Source organism: Rhinichthys klamathensis, unplaced genomic scaffold, assembly GCF_029890125.1.
Source record: "Rhinichthys klamathensis goyatoka isolate OS25496 unplaced genomic scaffold, OSU_Roscu_1.1 h1tg000177l_1, whole genome shotgun sequence".
Lineage (NCBI taxonomy): Eukaryota > Metazoa > Chordata > Actinopteri > Cypriniformes > Leuciscidae > Rhinichthys > Rhinichthys klamathensis.
This window is the reverse complement of record NW_026606706.1, coordinates 883,474-905,115: the sequence shown is the minus strand read 5'-3', so window position 1 is coordinate 905,115 and position 21,642 is coordinate 883,474. Positions and strand designations below refer to the sequence as shown.

The 21,642-nt window shown below is 37.1% G+C and overlaps 2 protein-coding genes across 2 annotated transcripts in view; one reads left to right on the top strand and one right to left on the bottom strand.

Moving 5' to 3' along the window:
* Positions 1-21,642, top strand: part of commd6 (COMM domain containing 6) — an 82,156-nt gene that overhangs the window by 59,842 nt on the left and 672 nt on the right. Inside the window, exons 2-6 of the mRNA XM_056260666.1 lie at positions 20,321-20,455; positions 20,760-20,818; positions 20,991-21,056; positions 21,157-21,233; positions 21,402-21,570. Of these exons, the coding sequence (XP_056116641.1) occupies positions 20,431-20,455; positions 20,760-20,818; positions 20,991-21,056; positions 21,157-21,233; positions 21,402-21,570 (396 nt within the window). The 5' untranslated portion in view covers positions 20,321-20,430. The remainder of the gene's footprint in view (positions 1-20,320; positions 20,456-20,759; positions 20,819-20,990; positions 21,057-21,156; positions 21,234-21,401; positions 21,571-21,642) is intronic.
* Positions 332-19,791, bottom strand: morc3a (MORC family CW-type zinc finger 3a). The gene is made up of 19 exons (XM_056260746.1): positions 19,712-19,791; positions 18,039-18,111; positions 17,518-17,650; positions 16,334-16,557; positions 15,926-16,082; positions 15,596-15,743; positions 8,671-8,802; positions 8,255-8,374; positions 8,003-8,100; positions 7,486-7,584; positions 7,271-7,399; positions 3,770-3,844; positions 3,553-3,595; positions 3,369-3,461; positions 3,207-3,285; positions 3,076-3,130; positions 1,838-2,966; positions 725-960; positions 332-602 (listed from the first exon to the last, which is right to left on the bottom strand). The coding sequence occupies exons 1-19, from the start codon at positions 19,751-19,753 to the stop codon at positions 464-466; spliced, it is 3,204 nt and encodes a 1,067-aa protein (XP_056116721.1). The 5' UTR covers positions 19,754-19,791; the 3' UTR covers positions 332-463.

Below are 21,642 nucleotides of genomic sequence, written 5' to 3'. Positions count from 1 at the left end.
TATATTTAACTCTTTTTTCAAAAACAGCACTATGTACAATTTTATACACAGAATTGCTTGTACACAATTTAAGTAGAAATTACTATAGCTGTTATCCACTCACAATTGTGTATTGTGTATCAGGAATATTGTGTATCAGAAATACACACAATTGCATATCAGAAAAATTACAGAATAAGTAACTTGAAATGCCATAACATTTAAAAGCTTAAGTCTTTGTGTCAAAAAGGTCAAACATTATTCTGGACAAATTAACTCTATTCTAATACAAATATTTAAAAAAAAAAGAATGTGAAACTTGCTCAAAGAACTGCAAGTGGTAATCAGGAAGTACTTAAGTTAACATTTTAATATTAAGTTTAATATTTTCAGAGTCCAATAGAATTTGAACAATTTGCCTCTATATACAAAACATTAACCTATGCTGAACATTTTGGCAACTGGCTTTAACGTAAAAGTGGTCTCAAGAGGGGGGAATCTCCTGTATGACCTGATTTAAAATCTCATCTATGACCTCACAGTCATAGTTCACTTGGTCAAGGTCCAGTGCAGGAACAAAAGTGACCAATAAACGGGCGACACTGCACCTCAGCTCCCTCAACCTAAGGACAGAACAGAGAGAGCAGCTTTATATATATGCATTAAAATGTGACTCCTGATGAGTATGTACAGAAATGCCACCTTAATACTGAAAGTCTTTAAAATAAGTCAACAAGGCTCTTACTTGGCCAGTGTCACCGCATTCATTCCCTCCACAGGTCTTTCATTGCTCTCTTCTTCCTTTGTGATCGCATTCACAAGGTTTGCAGCTGTGCTTGTGCTGCATGTTTGATTTGAACTGGTGGTACTGTTCTTCAGAGTCTCTTTCTCTACTTTTGCATTACTCCACTCCTCTCTGTATTTCCTCAGCTCTTCTACTTCCTTCTGTAAACGAGTTTTCTCCTGCTCCAAGCTGTCCAACTTTACGTATAAAATTGAGTTTGTGGGTATTGAGGAATGGAAGAAGGGAAAAAAGAAAAACAGTTTAAGCCTGACCAATCAAATAATGGAAAAGACAAGCTCTTGTAGACTAGGATGCTGGTATGTCCGCACCATGGCTCGTAGCTAGTTTAACCAACAAGGCTTCCATCGTCAGCCAGCTTCACCAGTATAAATTACCTTCACAGGCAAGATTTACCAGTTAAAAGGAATGTTCACATAAAAATTTAAATTCTGTCATCATGTACTCACCCTCATGTCTTTCCCACCCCCGTAAGACTTTCATTCATCTTCGAAACAGAAATGAAGACATTTTAAAACCAGAGATATCTGTCCTTCCATTGAAAGTCCATGCAAGCAAAACTTTCATGCTTCAAAAAGTTCAGTTGTAGAATCTTCTTGTTTTATATGATGAACAGATTTAATTTCGGCTTTTTTTAAACACTGATCAATGCATATACATACAGCAAATCAAATATGGTAAACAGAAGCTCATAAGCGGTTGCTTAATGTGTGAGAACCAATAATGTTTGTGTTACGTACTTACTGCGTGTTACGCAAGAATGGTTGAGCTTCCATTGACCATATTTGATTAACTAGTGTTGAAAGTCTTGGTGGAATTTACTTTCAGTGGAGAAACAGAAATCTTTCAGGTTTCAAGATGAACGAAAGTCATACAGGTTTGGAACAACGTGAGGGTGAGTAAATATGACAAGAGTTTTCATGTCTGGGTGAACTAACCCTTTAACAACATTAAAGCATAACTAAGTAGTCTGGAAATGTATGCTGGTCTTTTCAGCAGGGACTAATTCCTTATTACTTACGGGCACTTAGAGAGTAAAAAATATAAGATGCTCACTTTACTTCTCAGTTCATTGCATTCTGAGTTGCGCTTGTCCAGCTCCCTTATAAGACAGTCTACTTGAACAGCCATTTCATCATCTACATTTTCGAAAACATCAGTTGTTGTTGATGAGTGTCCCTCCCCCTCAGGTTTCAACTGGCAACGACGCACCTCATCCTGTGCCTCTTTCTCAGCTTTGATTTGCAACAACACCTCCTCTTTCTTTTTTATCTCATCCCTCTCTTCTGTAAGCTCTTTGATGCGCTGGGTGGCCTGTAAGAAGCGAGTCTTATAGTGCTGTTCCTCTGATGGATCTGTCTGGATGCTCTGATGGCTGTAGTCCTTGTTCACAGTGAGTTTCAGAAGTTTGATATCTTTCTCCCGAACCTGCTCTCTTAATTCATCTCTTTCCTGGGCTGTGTCCTCCAGGAGTTTTAGCAGGTTATCCTGTTGCTTCTGTGCTTCATGGGTTGGCATAAGGTCTATTTCTATGTTAGAGAAAAGTGAGGATTTAGAAGTTGTTGATGTCGTACCTTCATGGTTTTCTACATCTGACTTGGGATGTTCAAAACTGATTCTATTCTCCTTAATTGTGTCCTCTAATTTCGCAAGTTTTGGTCTGGAACCGTCTGCACTACAACATCTCTCAACCTCCACGGGGTCTTGGATTATTTCTGCAGTGTTACTCTGTTCCCTTCCTTTAGCATCATTCTCAATCTCCTCCCTGTTGATCTGCTGGTCTTCCTCCGCCTTTACAATGAAACTTTCGGTTTGAGTTGTTATGCTGGTTTGGTCATTTGAAGTTGAAGCCTGATCACTGCACTCCATATATAATCCCACTGCATCCTTGCTGGTACTTTTTTCTGTCTTTACCTTAGAGAGGTCAAAGGTCAAAGGTTCTGGTCTTGGCGTGCTTTTGGTCTCATCAATTGCAATGTCATCATCACCACCACTGCTTGTTTCATCGTCATCGTTTTCATTAACTTTTTTGTCATTATTGTCTGTGATCCCCAAAGGTGAGGATATGAAATCAGATGTAGCTGCGGATGTTGATGGACTATCTGGTGTGTTGCTACAGTTATCCTGAAATATTCTTTTTCTTTTTGCAGCTTGGCTATGGGTCAGTCCTAGACTGCTTTTCGTCCTTTAGAAGACAAGTTTGAAATCATGTTGTGTGGAAAAAGAGAATTAAGAGAAGATTATCACCAATACAACAATTTAAAAAAGAGAAAGTAAGAAAGAGAATGATGTACCTTTTAGGAGTGAAGAGGGAAATGACATTTGAAATCACTGGCATGTTGTCCGGGCCTATATAAATAATATTATTAATATAAATAATTACAATTTTGTAGCAAAATCAAATATGCTCAAAACTTGGCCTCACCAGATTGTGAGAGGGGTGTTGAATTTAAAGGGCTCTGTGCTGTCAAAGACACTGTAGGTGATCTGGGTGAGGAAGGGGCCTATGGAAACAAAAAGAGAGAGCGAGACTTAAATATGTTCTTATAATTGATAATTGCTTAACTAAGCTTGAGTAATTAATTACATTTTGCCGGAGTTGACGCACAAAGTCCTCACGTTTCCTTTTCAGGTCCTTATTCTGTTGAGTCAGCACATCATTTCTCAACCTGGCTTCCTCCTAATCCAAAGAAATTGCCAATTAAATTACAAAAAAGTGGAAAGAAATCTGAGTACAAAACACAAACTCACCAGCCATTGTTTGACATTACCTGAATTCTTTTCTGTTCCTGCTGTTTTTTGAGGTTTCTCTCACTGTGTCAACATAACAGAAAATTAGTGTCAGATTATGGTATTTCAGATCCATTTCTTTAAAAAAAAAAATCACTGGCTTAATTGTACTTGCATAAATCAATGGGTCTATTTATTCATATCTAGATAACAAAATAAATGAATAGTTGTAAGAAATGTAACAAATAATTCACTCACTGCTGTTTGTATATTTTCAGGCAGTCTGAACTTTCATCTTCAGAATCTTCAGCTTCTTCTGGTTCTTCACATCGCCTGAATATAGAAAGAACAACTGTTTGAGCTAAGACACGTTTAGAGATTTGCACACAAACTCAGAAGCAATTACATTTGTTGATAAATATTACTAATCTGCTCTACTCTCTAAGTTTCCACAAATTATACATTGCTATAATGCACTGGAATTATTTTTTTTGTGTTTTCGCACATTATATCTGTTCAGGGATGCAAACCCAACAGGGGTAAAAAAAACCCAACAACAACAACAGGTTGTTTTGTTGGAAAAGTATAATTCTAGAAAATAAAAAATGTAATTAAACATAATATATTAGATATGAAACTTAGGTTGTCGAACGCATTTTATTAATTTCACACAGTCGCCAGACTCCTTCTTGCTTTGTTCTCCGGTGATGCAAAATAGCAATTGCCAAAAGTAATTTCATGCGAAAATCAGTTTAGGTTTCACCCGCTACTTCTCTCCATGGTACACACAAAATGACCAGAAAACGTACGCATTCCTATCCTTCAATCGCCCCATCAGAGCTCTCAAGTGTGTAGGTGCCATAAGGAAACCCAAACATTTCTGAATTTAATACACAGCCTTGATAATTGTATTATGATCATTACTACCTAAACGGCATTTCTGATTGGCTAACACACGCGGGCTGCTGTCAGATTGTTGTTTTTCTTTTACAGAGCCTTGGGATGTCACAGCGATAGGTGATCTCTCAGGAAACCCATTTAAACGACATCTCTTCCAAGAGTGCTTATAATTGCTGTAGGTTAAAAGTTACTACCATTCAAATGTGTAGAATGACTATCATTTTTTAAAAAGATATTACTGCTTCTCTTCACCAATGTAGCTTTTAATTGATAAAAAATCTCTAATTTAAACTCTAAAAATACCATTTTTGCAGTTATGCCTCCAATTACAATTACTCCCACTATTACATATTCCTCATCTTTTTGTTGTGTAATAAATGTGGGAATCACAATACAATGTATTCTCGGTTTTTGAAATATTGAGTATTTCTTTGCAAGTCATTTTACACTTCTGAGTCAAATTTAGGTTTTGCATAGACATAGTTGAAATATTTGCCAACTGTACCAAAACATTTATGTGTATTACAAATGCTTTATAAGTCTTGGTTGTGGCAAACAAAGTACTTGGAGTTACCCTAGTTATAGATGACAGGATAATACTGTGTTTAGTGTAAACAAATTACGAATGAATGTACCATCGTTTGTCGCATTGTCGTTCTTTATTCATCGTTCATCATTTTCAGTAAAGTAAAAAGTAAAGTGAGTACATATCAAACGAAATGTAACAGACAAAGCAATAGTGACACGCTAAAAACACTGTTTACTCACAATTGTGTGTTGTGACATTACTGTCGGATCCAAAGTAGTTGGCACTGCATCATCTTTTAATTTTAGTCTCTCTGAAAAGCCTGCGTCAAACTGTGTGTTGTTTCAAAATGAATCCGCAGTAAAATGAGGCAAACAAACGAACAGTGTCTTACTGACGCGATCTGGTACTTCATCCACGCTTTCTTAATGTTAAGATCACAAGGAAGGCAATGCAAAGACAACTTGACACTGCAAAACGTCATGTAATCCCCAGAGGCATCTCTATCGCTTTGTATCGTCTGTCTCACATTTACTACTACATGACATGCGCGAATCGATGGGTGGGGCTAAAAGAGGCAATGATGTAGAAGTAGGCACTGATCTTCTTCTGCACAGGCGGTATTTTTTGATGTAATAATGTGACAAAATCTGAAACGAGTCGTTTTGGAAACTGGTTTCAATAAAGCTGTTTTTGGACTAACAGGGTAGTTTTGAGTTCTAATGACCCCTTTAAAGGTTTGCAGAGGTAATACTTTTTTTTCTATACTCATAACGGATAATGCAAATGGAAAGGCACAAAAAATATAATAAATTGTAATATGACTCTTCAAGGAACTTTTTTGTTTGAGTACTGCTGGAGGTTTTATTAAACATTAAAAGCTAAATAATAAAAAGATTAGATTAGACAAACAGGGTTCCCACTGATCCTTAAAAAGATTAAAAAGTCAAATTTAAGGTAAAAAAAAGGTCTTATTTTTTTACTTATGAGAGGTCTTTTTTAAACCACACTTTGACTAAGACATATCTAAATCCTTTACCAAATTAAAACTATCTAATTAGAGTACACATTCTTTTGTCTTATTCTTTCTTTGTGGATTTGCTTGTTTCCGTGACAATTCAAGGCATTTACGACAACATTATTACGTACAGTCTCCTGCACGAGAAAGGAAGAGAAGAAGATGGGTAAATGTCAGTTCAATTGTAAGTGCATTCTTTGTGCGTAGGGGTGTGCGATATGTAGGCTATCGCCTATGATGATATCGTAATTATTGTTTTAACAATGTGCGAGCTGACATCAAGTTTGTCACTCACGCTTTTACTACATGATGTATGCAGTTATATGCCCCCAAAATTCAAGATACTTGGGCATTTTTGCCCCGATGAGTTTTTTTCATTTATATCATATGATGTAGTTATATTACAATATCGCATGAGCAAGAGTGCCATTTCGCCCAAAATATCTGCATGATTGCAAATTAAATATTTATTTTATACAACAGTTAAATGAACAATAACTTTAGACACAATGTTGTCAATATTGTTTGTTTTTCCTTTATTCCGCATTTTAAACGAATCAGTTAAATTAATGATTGAATGACCCTTTCAATAAAGAATCGTTCCTGAATGAATCAGCCGTTTGAACAAATCGGTTGAATGAATGACTCACTCATTTAGACAGTGACTTGCCGCCACCTAAATGCAGTGTAAATATATTAAAGGGGTGGTTCAGAATTTTGGACATCGGGCCTCATTTCCAAGTTAGCCTTAGTGTTATTTATCAGTGGAGACAGTTGTCAAAATTTTTCATCCAGTCGTTTCAGTTGCATTGTTTGCGGTGCTAGGCTAACCACCCCTTTAATGCCACTTCTGATGCCGCTTCTGTGTCACCTCTGCAGTGCATAGATGGATTTTGTTGATAATGATTTATTTTGATTGGTAACAGCCTATACTGTGTAACACTTTTACATAGCTGCCAACTTTTGAGTTCAGCTTGGCGTGAGACTTTGAGAGCAAATATTGCCCCCAAGTAAAACAATGTTTAATTTCTGTCACTGCTGCGATCTGACCACCACATAGAATATGAATAATATAAATGTCCATCAACAGTCCACAACTGGCTTAAACCATCCATGGTACCAACACAAAATCACACTCAGCAAAATATCATCTAATTATTATCAACAAAACTTTTAAAAAATATCGAAATATATCGAAATATAATATTTTTGTCAATAATGCACACCCCTAATGTACAGTATTTCTTCAGGTCTAAAAAGGGTCTTAAAAAAACTTAAATTTGACTTCAAAGATGTTTAACAACCCTGAACAAACCTGAACTGGGGGTCTGGATTCAATCGACAGAACCAATTTTCAGGCAGCTTATTCGTGTCGATGCCATCGGGAAGTTTCCTCCACTTCTGGCACTCATCACACTGAGCCCAGTTCTGATCAGGACGTTTCCTTTACGTTAAACAAGGTAAACAGTTTATGAATAAAGTGGCCAAAAGAAACAAAATGTTTTGTAGTGTGTGTCAGTGTATACTAACGGGATATCCTCCATAAGGACTGTGCTGTTCAATCCCCTCTTATGGCGGATTGCTTTCCAGTACTCTTCCAGTTTCACACCCAAAATGTTCATTGTTCTCCTGCGTGGACAAACAATAAACAGCTTAGACTGCTATATTATTGATTTCCTGTTGTAGAAAACTAAATTTGCTCGCAAAAACTTGTAAAATTAGTTATTAACTTAAATGGAAAAGAGCTTATTTAGTTATAAAACAGTCCAATATGAGAACAAATCTTAACAAGGTTTCGAACAATTCTTGCAATTACCTGAATTGTTTGTAACCCTGCCTGCCTCATCAAAAATCAAACGCTGAATAGCAAATGAGCTCACAAAATAAGATATTCATAATTAGTCAAAACATTTTAAATGCATATACTTGTGCAGGTAACATTGGCATATATTTAATGTATTTTGACCATATACAGAATGTAGTAAAAAGGAGAGACAGTATCTATATTCAACAGAAAACAATAATTCTAGTCACGTATCACACTCGCCTGTACTCTTCTGTGTAGTCAAAGTCCTGCTTGTTGTGTGTTGGCTGGAGGAAGTTGCACTCAATCACTGCAATGACTCCCACTCCTTTTCCATTTGCCTATTGCAAAACCAAGATTGAAAATGCATTTGGATACTCAGAGTAGTAATAAACTACAAAAAATTATTTTATCACTCTAAAAAAGGTGGTGTTTAGGTTAGAAAAAAAATCACAAATGCATTAAAATGTATATAATTCATTTTTAAATATTTACCCTGTTTTGGCATCCAACACGTTCATAGGATTTGATGAGCCGGTTTTTATGGTACATCATGACTCCGTAATGTTCTTTGCTCTTGGTGTTGTATCCAAATATGATTGGGATGCTTTCTTTCTGAGAAGAAAAGACTTAAGGATAGGTCCGTATGTGTGTATTCATAGCCAATTTAGTACTGTATTCTGATCAGAAATTACTATAATGATCTGATTGTGTAATGAGTTTTTTCAAATAAATTTTGTACCATAAATTCATTAAAAGGTTTATGTCAAGTTGCTTTTATGTTTAAAAAAACTAAATTTTCTGTCTCTTATTAAAAAGGTAGCATCTTGGGGAAACAATTTCCCAATAGTTATCAGGATTTCTTTGGGAAACAGGGAATCACAGCTTTCTCCTTTTTATTGTATGGATACATTTAGAAAAGTGGGTTTGTATTTATCCTTGACAATGTGCGCCAGGCTTTTAGAGATCAGCTGGGTTTTCACTTTCTGTCCACGAATGATAATCTGCATTTTGGGCTTCAGGTACAGGATGCTACAGTACGCCTAGGAAAAGAAAAGAGACATACAGACACAAATTACTGTTGTTGTGTTCAAACCAGTGGCAGCTCCTGACTGTAAATTTAGGTAGGTCAGATTCTGGGTCTTTGCACTAGCTTTTGATAAACATTTTGTAAGAGGCCTAGTGTCCTTGCCTTATTCAGTCTGAGGTTGAAGCTCTAATGTTGATTGACAGGCTTTAAGTACACACGAAACACATAGAATGCCATCTTATAATTGCCTTGTGTAGTATTTATCTCCTCCGACTGTTATTTTAGAACAATGGTTCCCAAACTGGTATATGCGTACCCCTAGGGGTCCCTGAGGCTTGACAGAGGGGGAACAAAATGCTGATTTTGCCGTTCATTTAATTTTAACCCACCTTAAAACATTAAAATCGAGCATCTATTTCTAACAGGCAAAATGTTGCTTATAGTGTAAAATCAGGAAAATGGTAGTGCACCTCATCTTTTACAGTCAAATCTGACTGCATCCACACAGTACACAAAAGATAGGTTGCATGCAGAGTATTTAAAACTTTATAAACTATAATCGTTGCTTATGGCAACGGCCGTACGCACGTTCACGAGAATCACATGGGTTTTGCGAGAGGCGTCTATTCTCACGTAAGCTTACACTACACCTACGTGACACATCCTGCATCATTCTTCGGGTCAGAGGTCACCTTTCCACTGGAACTTGACTCTCAAGAATGCATGTATTGCTGCTGCTGGAAGCCAGTGATTAGTTTTAAAAGTTTTAAATATGGATATTTTTCTTACAAAACCCCATCGCTCCGATTCAGATGGCATTTATTAAACCCTCTGGAGTTGTATGGATTACTTGGGATGGATGGATGCGCATTCTGGAGCTTCAAAAACTCGGGCACTATTCAATGCCATTACAAAGCTAGGAAGTGCCAGGATATTATTTCTTATAACTCGGGTTGTGTTTGGCTGAAAGAAGAAAGTCATATACACTGAACAAAATTATAAACACAACACTTTTGTTTTCCCCCCGATTTTTCATGAGCTGAACTCAAAGATCTAAGACTTTTTCTATGTACACAAAAGGCCTATTTCTCTCAAATATTGTTCACAATCTGTCTAAATCTGTGTTAGTGAGCACTTCTCCTTTGCCGAGATAATCCATCCATCTTACAGGTGTGGCATATCAATATGTTGATTAGTCAGCATGATTATTGCACAGGTGTGCCTTAGGCTGGCCACAATAAAAGGCCACTCTAAAATGTGCAGTTTTATCACACAGCACAATGCCACAGATGTCGCAAGTTTTGAGGGAGCGTGCAATTGGCATGCTGAAAAAAAAACAAAAGTGTTGCGTTTATAATTTTGTTCAGTGTATGTTAACATGTTATTCCCCCTCTACACTATGCATTTTATATTGTTTACAAAGGCCGCCATGTCAGATGCAGAGATATTTATGACTGAGTCATTGGGATCAGCGATTATTGACACTGCCTATACCCGTACTGTGTGTGGGGAAAATGGCTGGAAATTGATCACCCAAGATCAATTAAACCAGTTGATGCAAACAGAAACTCCCAGTTGCAGACCATTTCAGTTTGAAGTTGGGAATTTGGTATATTCCACAAGATATGTGAAACTACCGGCTAAAATAGGACTGACAAAATGCCAAATTGAAACTGAAGCTGTCAAGGTTGACATTCCACTCCTGCTGAGTAAAACATCCCTGAAGAAGGCAGGGACTATTTTGGACGTGGAAAAGGAAAGTGCAGTGATGTTCAAACAATCCATTCCTCTTGAATTTACTAGTTATAGTGGATATTACTGTGTCGATATCAGAGACAAAGAAACTAAAAAAAGGTCAAGATGGAGATGAAGTCCTAACAGTGACAGAAAATATGTCTCCAGATGAGAAACACAAAGTCCTTCTGAAGCTCCATAAACAGTTTGGTCATGCGTCTGCAGACAGGCTACAGAGGCTCATTCATTATCATGAAATAACGACAAAGAATGCTTTACTATTTTACAACAAAAAAGTATAAGACTGTGAAATATGTAAGAAATACAAAAAGACAAAGCCTGCTGTGGGGCTACCCTTAGCTTCGGAATAAAACGAGATAGTAGCGGTGGATCTGCACGCATTGGAGCCAGGTTTATGGTATCTCAACATCATCTACCATTTCACGCGTTTCAGCGCTGGAAACATTGTGAAAACAAAGTCATCTGAAATCATTAATTTTCACACTTTGATAAGTGTCCATGGCAAATGTTCCATCCCCCATTTGGTGGGATACAGTCTCTGGAGCAACGGACTACTTGAGAGACATAATCAAATGCTCACTGAGATAATCCAGAAGGTCAAACGAGAAAATGGATGTGACTGGCACACTGCCCTTGACTGAGCCATCATGGCTAAGAACAGTATGTTGAATGTTCATGGCCACAGCCCATATTAATTACTGTTTGAACAGAATCCTAACCTTCCTTCTGTATTAGTTGATAAACTACCTGCTCTAGAAGGTACCACTGTAAGTGCTAGAGTAGGAGAACACATTTCTGCTTTACAGTACATGCTTTTAGGAAAGCATTCACAGAGCAGAGTCTTCTAAGCGGATAAGAAGGGCACTACGTACAGTAAGCAGCTCAGGCCCACGGATGACATGTATGTGACAGGAGACAAGGTATATTACAAAAGAGCAGTCTGTCCTGAGTGGAAGGGACCAGGGGTAGTTATTGGTCAGGATGGACCAATGGACTGGACTTGGACTTTTGTTATGAGTACATCAATGTACACCTAGGATGGATTGAGCGTGAGTAAATCATGGAATAAGTATTACTTTAATATTTAAAAGTATCACTTAATTTTAGCATCATTTTATATTTCTCTATTAAACATTTTTTTAAAACATTAACTCATGACATTATTAAAGGCACAATATGTAGGGTTTTTTCGCCACAAGAGGGCGCAGTTTCCAACAATAACAAAGGCGTAGGTTGATGACGCAGTGATGAGCTGAATGATGGGACTTGCTGTCAAGCTGATGGATCTAATAATGTTTATGGATGAGTGCAAACATTCATGCTTTTTAACATTTCAGTGGTATGAAGCAGGTCGCGATTGCTAAAGAGACAGATATCACACGCGAGTCCCGCGGATATAAAGGAATAAGGACATTAAATTCTACCGAACTACTCGCAAGTGCTGGATTACTCACACAGGTCAGTTTATTAGACAAATTAAACTTGTGAGGTAACGCAGCGCTGCTTCACTTGGTCTAACGTTACACTATCACACTAAACGGCATTTAAATGTGTGTTGAAAGTTATAATGTTATACTACGTGTTAGTTCGTTTGCTATACGAAACTAGCAGTAACGTTAAGCTAGATCAACATTAGAATAACATACTGACCATATTCTAACATTTCATCATGTTGAGCTAACGTTATATAACATTGGTTTGTTTTATGTACATTTGCTCACCTGTCTAATAAAGCTGTCAAGTCGTGACTCGTGAAGCTCTGTCAAGTCCAAGTTAGTCGCGGACGTGGAGCTCTCGGCATCTCAAAAACGCCACGCTGATATTGATCCTCATTTTAGTTCTCCTTGTTTGTCCCAAAGTCTGCTTGCCATGGTCTATGTTTGAAAGAAACAAGAACTGCGTGCCGCTAAACGTTACGCACTACGCAGTTGTCCACGTCTGTCGCCATGGTTACGTCATGGCTATGGCAGTATGAACGGAAACCGAGGATAGCGCGGATATTGCGTCATTGACAGGCGACATTTTTTTCCGGGACGGCCACTTATTTAAAATTGGAATTTCTCTGAAATAAAAAATCTTTGGAGACTTTTGGGATATTGTAAGTACACAACTGCAGGAAATATATCACACTGTTCAAGTGATTTTTGGATATTTTATTACAAAATTCTTACATATTGTACCTTTAAGGGTGTCACCGAAATTAAGTCACAATTGAAAATCGTCGATGCTACCACGCCCCCATGTCACGTCCGGTCGGCATGCCAAGCGGAAAAAAACGCGTGTTGAAGTGCTGCGAGTCTATGGTCAACCACCTCTAACTTAGCTACAGCCATTCAAAAGATAGCATGGCAACTGCAGTTGCAGGAGACCCATCGACAGAACTTGAACCCCCTCCTCTTTCATTGAAATCGCAGGTGTGAAAGTTTTTTGGATTTCCAGTGAGTTATGTTGACAACGTTCGCGCTTCAAAAAAGCCACAGTTTGCAGACATCCCAAGTCTCGCGGAAGTTCCGGGAGTCTCCCGTATATTGATTGCGGCTCCCTGATGCCCGCAAAGTAGTTAAAATCTCCCGGAATCTAGAGTGAGCAAGCAAGAGCGCGCATGCGGGACAGAAAAAACTGTGCTCCAAACCGTATAGCGCGCGCACGGCAGAGATGGAGAGAGCGAGAGACATGTATGCCTCATGAAGCGCATGTAAAACAAAGAGCATCCTGATTGGCCGGTTTCGGCTTTAAAAAAAATAAATGTAAAAATCGAGAATCGAATCGAACCGTGAACTTAGAATCGAAATTTAATCGAATCGAGGATTTGGAGAATCGTGACACCCCTAGACATTATATATGCCATTGTAATTGCATTTGTGCCATCTCTGAGCAGCATTAAACAGTGTGTAAATACATCTAGATGCAGCTTGTGCTACTGCAGTGCAAAGATGGCTTTTTGTTAACCCTCAGACGGTCTTCCTTTCCGAGTCACATCCTGGGCCTACCCGGTCAGAAGTGACCGGAGACCTAAAAATGAAACTTCCTCCATCCCAGTAAAACCAATTTATTTTTGCTCTATAATATTTATTCTTTTTAATTTTGCATTTTGAGAGAATTTGATTGAATTTATTAATATTTATGCAATATTTATGGTCTATTTTTGCCATTGAAATTAATTTAAAAAAAAATATATATATATATATATATGCTTTTTTTTTTTTTTTTTTCCCACCTACACCCCCCCCCCCCCCCCTCTTCGGAGGGCAACTTTATTTATTTTTTATTTTTGTTTTAAAACTTTAGACTGGTAACTGATAACGAGTTTGTGCTGAGTGCAGGCCACTGAGCTGGTCTACAGACTGGTAACGGGAATGTGCTGATTGCAAACTGCTGGGCTGGGACACAGACTGAGAGCTGGTTTATGCTGACTGCAGGCCACTAGGATGGTCCACAGACTAGTAGCCAGTTTGTGCTACACGCAGACCACTGAGATCTAGTCCACAAACTGTGAGCTGGCTTAAGCTGGTTGTTGAATGCCAGACTGGTCCACAGTTTGTAAGCTGGCTTGGGCTAGTTTTTGGATGCCGGACTGGACCGCAGATTATGAGCTGACTTGGGCTGGTTATTGGATACTAGACTGGTCTGCCGATTGTAAGCTGGCATATGATGGTTGTTAAATGCCAGATTGGTCCACAGACCGTAAGCTGCCTTGGGCTGGTTGTTGAATGCCATACCAGTCCACAAATTGTGAGCAGACTTGGGCTGGTTGTTGAATGCCATACTGGACCACAGACCGTAAGCTGACTTGGGCTAGTTGTTATATGCCACACTGGTCCACAGATTGTGAGCTCGTCTTGGCTGGTTGTTGGATGCCGGGCTGGTCCGCAGATTTTGAGCTAGCTTGGACTAGTTGTTAGATGCCGAACTAGTCCACAGATTGTGAGCTGGCTTAGGCTGGTTGTTGGATGCCAGACTGATCCACATACTGTGAGCTGGCTTAAAAATGCTTTTTTTTTTATGCAGTATTTTAGTTTAATATAGAGTCTAGGCCTTCAAAAAAAATGTTTTAAGCAGATTAGCACCATCTGGTGGGAGTATGGAGAGAAAGAGTAGGACCATGGTGTAACAGATGGACACATTTACTTTTTTTTTTTTTGGTGGATTTGAATACATATTTAAACAATCTCAAAAGCTATTTCTTATCAAGTTTTATATATATATATATATATAAGAAATAGTGATTTAAAGTGTTAGTTTTTGCATTATGATTACAATCAAACCTAAACATTCTGTTAGAAAGAGAAGCTTGTGTTGACAAGAAGCAAATTTTATACCCATTTTTTTTATTCAGAATTTGTAACAAAAAATGATTCATTATTATAAATTATTCAAGCAATTCATTCAATTATAACACTATGTAAAATAATATTTAATGAACATGTCTATATAATGAACATTTGTGTAAGTCACTGAACGTAACAAAACAGTGAACAGTAAAAAAGAAAACAGCAATAATGAACAAGCTAAAGAAAGATGAAAAAATAGAAACTACTATAACATTTTTTTTTTTTTTTTAATTCGGTAATTTTTTTGTGTTTTGTCAATTTCCCATTCATTTCCTATGGGTCGGTCAAAGACCAAAATCGTCACTATTTTTTTTACGACCACTTAGCATGCTCGGATCATGACCTCAATTTTTTTATTTTTTATTCACATACATAATACCATAAAAGTCACCAAGTTTCATAACATTCCGATGAAGCTGTGATTTTTAGAAATTCAAAACAGAAAATGTTTCGGTCAGAAATGACCGAGGACCGTCTGAGGGTTAATACTGATATCTTTTCACTTTTACAATTTATTATTGATTCTGTTTATGTAGAGGTCTATGTTTTGCATGAATATTTTGGTGGTGCACTGCTCTACCTTACAGACAAGCCACAGGTGGTTCAAACTGTAATGCATAATGAAGTGATGTCTCTCATCACAGACACACTGATAATACAGCATGTAGACTGTAATCTGTTGGACCTACTCAAAATACAGTAGGAGGGTGAAGTACTCACCCGTAGGGAGAAGTCGCTGTCTGGGCTTGACTGTAATACGCGGCAGGGTTGCTTGTATTTCTCCTTTTCACTCTCATATACTTCAGATGGAATCAGGATGTTGTAGCGGTCTGTTTCAAAGTCAAACTCAGATTTGTCTGTGGATGTTCTGTCGCAGAAAAAAAAAACATTCTCTGAACAATTTCAACTATGCATTCCTGTGTATGGTGCTAGCAATACCAAGCTGAATCTGATGTTGAGAAACACTGCTCTAAACTACATTATTAGCAGATCTTTTCATTATTTCTAACATTTCTTATTCTCTGCCTCACTATCTACCAGCATGCTCACTTGCGGAGATTCCAGATGATGATTCGTGTTCCTGTGGAGTCGGTGGCATAGTGTGAATTGATGGCATTGAGTTCACAGAGCAGTTCTTCCTCTGTCTTGAACAGAGAGAAGCGCAGGATATCTTGGAGACTTGCTGTGTGTTGTGACTCAGGTCGGAGTGAGAGGAAAGGTCAAGGATAAAGACGTCATATAGGTAATATATGCTTAAACTCTTACTTAACAAAAACAACTTTTACAACAAATGGTGAAACTGATCAAATGCAAAAGAACATTAGGCACTGGATTCCTACTATGTCTAATATCATCTCTCTAATTTCTTCTTTTTATATCTTGCTAAATATTATATAATATCCTTTGTTGCCCATCCATTTAAGCCTCCTCCTGTCTTTATTTGGAAGGTAAGGATATATGACTGTCCAATGCGTTTGAAGGAGACAATGGGTACAATGACATTCTCTGCATGTATCTCCTGAAGGTATGTCTGGGACAGCAGGCCCACACACATGGACTCTCCGTTCTTGGAAAACACAATGGCGTCCTTTCCCAAGCGCATGGAACCAGACTTAAATCCATTGCCGTAGAGGCCCACAGGGACATGGCCATTTATAGTCTCCTTGTCACTGAAGCCAAAACTGAGAGGGAGAGGAACACAATACATTAGGGTATATATAACATTTTTTTATTTACATTACTGTTTAACCGTGGGGTGAGTAAGATTTTTGTTATGAAATTAATACCGGTACTTTTATTCAGCAACGCTGCTTTAAATTCACCAAACGTGACAGTAAAGATACTTATAATATAAAAAAAAAAAAAAAAAAAAAATTATGTTCCTTTGAACTTTCTATTCATCAAAGAATCATGAAAAAATTGATCAGTTTCCACAAAATGTTTCACAAAATGCACCAAATCAGCATATTAGAATGATCATGTGACACTGCAGACTACTGATGACATTGCAGCTTTGCCGTCATAGGAATCAATTCATTTTAAAATATATTAAAATAGAAAACAAGTTTATTTTTACAATATTTTGTTTTACTGTATTTTTGAACATTAGACACACCTTTCAAAAACATTAAAACAATTACAGTAGTGTAAATAAATACATTTACAAAAGACATTTATAATGTTTCAATTTTATAATAAATGCTGTTCTTCAAACGTTCTGTTTATCAAAGAATCCTGATAAAAGACAGTTTCGCAGTTTCTGTTTCCACACTTCATGAACAACCATTTTCAACTATGATAATAAGAAAAGTTGGCAACACTTTATTTTACAGTATCCTTGTTACATATGTTACGTAACTACCATAGTAATAATAACAGTAAATTATGCATAATTACATGCAACTAAACCTCAACCAAATCCTACCCTAACCCTAGAGTAAGTGTTGTTAATGTACAGTATATGACTAAGTACTTAAATGTATAATTACACTGTAATGACACCTCAAAAAATAGAGGGTAACTGAAAAGTTTCTTGAGTTCCAAATCAGCATTTTAGATCATGTGACACAGTAAGAATCACTGTTAGGATCATGAAACCCAAATGTGTGCTAGTCAACATACTGGTTTGTGTTCTCACCCACCTGAGCATTTTGTGCATCTTATCGTAATCCATTCCTGCTCCATTATCCATGAAAATTAGACAGTCATGACCACTCATGACCGCCTTATCAATCCAAAACTGTTTGGCTCTCACATCTGGGTCGTAAGCATTGTCTAAAGTAGAAAATATAAATTTAAAATATGATCAAATTATTACACATATTCATCCTAGTGTCTGAGTAGCTCTCTACTGAGGTAGCCCTGAAAACTATTCTTACAAAGTCTTTTAATTCCTTACTTGACCCTGGCAGGAGTTAAACACAGTAAAGGACTTCATGCTAGCTGTTAATGAGCAATACATGGGATGCAATAAAACTATTTACTTAATTTATTACGTACAGTACTAAATGGTATCATGCACTGGTAATATAGCCAGGAATGTCTTTAAGATGTGAAACTAGATTACAAATTCATAGTAATCTAAGACTTGAGGGAACACACCCGTTGTTTCAAATGCTAATACATATTCTCACAACGAGCGCTATCAGAAGTGTCAGCTCACCTATCAGCTCTGCAACGGCACTGAAGGGCCAGGTGTGGCTGGTGGAGTTGGTGTGAAGGAACTTTGGATTAAGCTATAAAAGGGTCAAAGACACAGGAAACTTTATAAGTAACACCCTAAAACACAATTTATGTATGTATGGATTACTTAATAAACCTGTATTCTAGGATTGTGGATCTCTGTTCACAGGAGCTGTATTACAGAAACTTCTTATCTTAATACTTAAGATTTGAAAAAGTTATACCGTTACTGAACAGACAGGGTAGGGTTTTGTGTTAGGATGTTTCTGTAATATAAGACTTGCAAATAGATTTTTCTCCATATTATCTGTTTCCAGGTTTGAAGGTATTTAAAATTCTTTAATCTGGATTTTCAAAAGACCCTAAGTTATTATACATTTCAACAATGTATTTATTTACTTTTCTGAACCATTTTATAATTCATATATCATGTGGATGAGCCTTGTTCGAAGTTGTTTTTGAAAAAACATAAATAGACAGCAGCACTCGGAAGTAAAAACTTATTTTTTACAGATGATTTATAAGTCTTTTACGAGAGGCCTACCATGAGCTTACTGTTATTGTTAAGTGATGATATATATGCTACAAATCTGTATTTCTACTTATTATTAGGGGCCAACAAGCACTGAAGGTGTGTGCACCTATTATATGTATCCATTCTTCTTCATCTTTTTCTTCCACTCTAGTGTCTTTTTTAAAAGTTATATTTCATCCCTTTATTAGCTGAGACAGGAAGCAACAGTGAGGAGAGAGAGGGGAACAGCCAGGACAGGCAAAGGACTCAAACTCGGGTCCCCTGAAGCAGTTGCGACCACAAGGTTTATTACTCCTACACTGCTCCTGTGTTTATGTTGTTTGAGGGAAACTTAAAGTTATAAAATTTGGCACACATATAGAGGACAGTCTCAACATTAACCACAGCGAATTTTGAGTATCTGTCTCAAACCCTGTAGCGCCACCAACAGCTAAAAGGTTTCACTGTCCATGCTAATAACTTTTAAACTTAAGGGCTAGAAATAGCAGTTGGTCTGAGGATAATGTACCGGATTATCGAAAGAAAAAGTTTTAGTGTATCATTACATTTTTTTGTCCAATTGGAGCCACTGTTTCTCAGTCATTTTTAAGGGTGAGCTTAGCTACTGTCAGTAGCCTAACGTTACTGATGACCACACTGAGGGAACTGATACACAGTGTGATGGACTAACGTTACCAGGGTAAAAAGTTTAAAAACAAGCGCAAGCGTCGCGTTTTTTAAGGTGAAACGAATAAACAGGTAGATTCAGCCTCGATTAGCCACATCCCGTTGGCAGAGAAATGAAACTGAAAGTACAATTCGATTTTGGAGCCTTTCTGATAGGACGACGAACACATACGTCACAGCAAAACAAATACATGAACATAACATTAAACGACCACACCATTTTCCTACACTGTGAAATAGTTGTTGTTCATTGTTAAGAGCAAACATATAACGTTAGATCATTTAAGATGACATATAAACCGTCAACCTGCCAATGGCAATGCTAACAGTGCGAGAAATTAAGTTATTACTTAACTTATACACTTTCCAATAGGTCTATTAACATGGTGTCTATTACCATGCGTTAATTACACATGTCAGGCTGTAATAATAAATGTATTAAACATGCATACCGCACTGAGCGGGATTCCTCTCTCCGTTTGCACCGCCATCATTGATAGGCACAAACCCGCGATGATACAAAACGTCCAGAGAGGTGGAGACAGGGGTAGCTGCAGCCTGGAGTACTGACCGAAGGATTTTCAAAATAAAAGCCCAAACAAGGGGACGTAAATTTAATTAGCTGATTTTTTAATTATATTTGTATTTATTTGATGTATTATTCATTTGACGTTGATATGTTTAAGTTATTAATAGTATTAAGTATTAATATAAATAATTCATTAGACCGGTTTTGTTTTCATATGACAAGACCGCAAAGAGAATACCTTTTTAGACTCCAAATAATTAAAAATTAAAATTTGAATTAAAATAATAAAAAATAAATAAAAATAAAAAGCACATATTGCTGAGGTCAAATAGTAAGCAATTCTTTATATTTATGACTAAAAATATAGGTATAAATAATATAAAAAAATATCAATTTTATATTCTTCCCATTGATAAGTAGTCTACTACCCAACAGTCGTACTGTTATTTTGAAAGAAATTCTCAATGGAATCCATCACTTCCGGACTGGAACTCTCCTTTATACAGAAGTGGCTAAAGACAAGTAAACAGTTCTGGTCCAAAATAATTGATCTATGCTTTGACACAATACCACGAAACTCGGCTGTTTAACATATTGTTGAATACAGTTGTCTTATGATAAATAGCCCGATAGTTGACAAAGATGTTTGCACTGGAGCTGTCAACTGGTGAGTCTAATGTATTACTATTTTCTTGCAAATTTAAAGAGCAGCAATTTGTGTTCGTTCACTTTCTGTGTTCTAATTAAACTAAACATGACAAAATTAACCTTATGAATATAATAATTGGTATCAATATATATTTTGATATAATACTGTCTGCCATATCATTGGGTGCCGTTTTTACTTTACACTGAACAGAATGTCCCAAGTATAAACACACACACACAGCCATTAATAATTATTGATATAAGCTAGCATAATAAATTATTTGATTCTGATTATCCGTGACATTTTGCATGTTTTATTGCAGGTGTGGATGATGTGGTCAAAAATTTTGAAAAGCTCCCCACAGACTTGTTTGCAGAAACGGTAAGATTTGTCATTGTTGTGTGGTCATACAATGGGAAGAAAAAAATTGTGCTTGAAACATTTGCAACACTTCACAGTTCATATTTACATATTATCATCAAGTTATTTACTGGATGCGGTATTGAATGTTAATTCAGACTGCTGATCTGACACTAGTCTTTTAATTTTCCAGCTCCAGGTGATCCTTGTTCATCTTCAGGATCAGAGCAGAGCAGTAGATTTGATTGAAAACTGTGATGTAAGCTCACAAAATTGACTGGGATGTAATTATATTGTAAATTGAGCATGCATGTACTTGCTCTTTATGTCTTTGAAATGCTTTTATTTCCCTAACTCAGAAATTTCAAAGAGCCGGGATAAACCTGGATCAGAAAGCTGTTCAAGATATTATAAGACTGATGTCATACTATTTTAGGTACAGTATTAACTCTCACAGGACAAAATGCCCTTGATGTAAACGTTTCTGAAGTAAATGGGCTTATTTCAAACCCTGTGTGTATACACATTTCTGGAACATGTTGATTTTGCCTGTTTGATTGGTGTCGGCTGCGATAAAATTTATGATAAATATTTATTAAAACAGGTTAGCTGCAAAGGGCAATCTCAGTGCAGATGTCTTGGTCAGTAAATTGACTGAATGCAGCAGTAAATGGTCCAAAGCAAAGCTACAGGTGGTTCACCAGCTTTGGACTGAGCATGGTGCTCTTCTACATGCACAGCAGGAGGACCTGACAATGGCTAGTATTGGACAGGTGTGTCACATGATTCTTGTTTTCAGTGTCACTATTGGTCAGCCGCTATTCTCTCTCAGGTTGTTGATATCA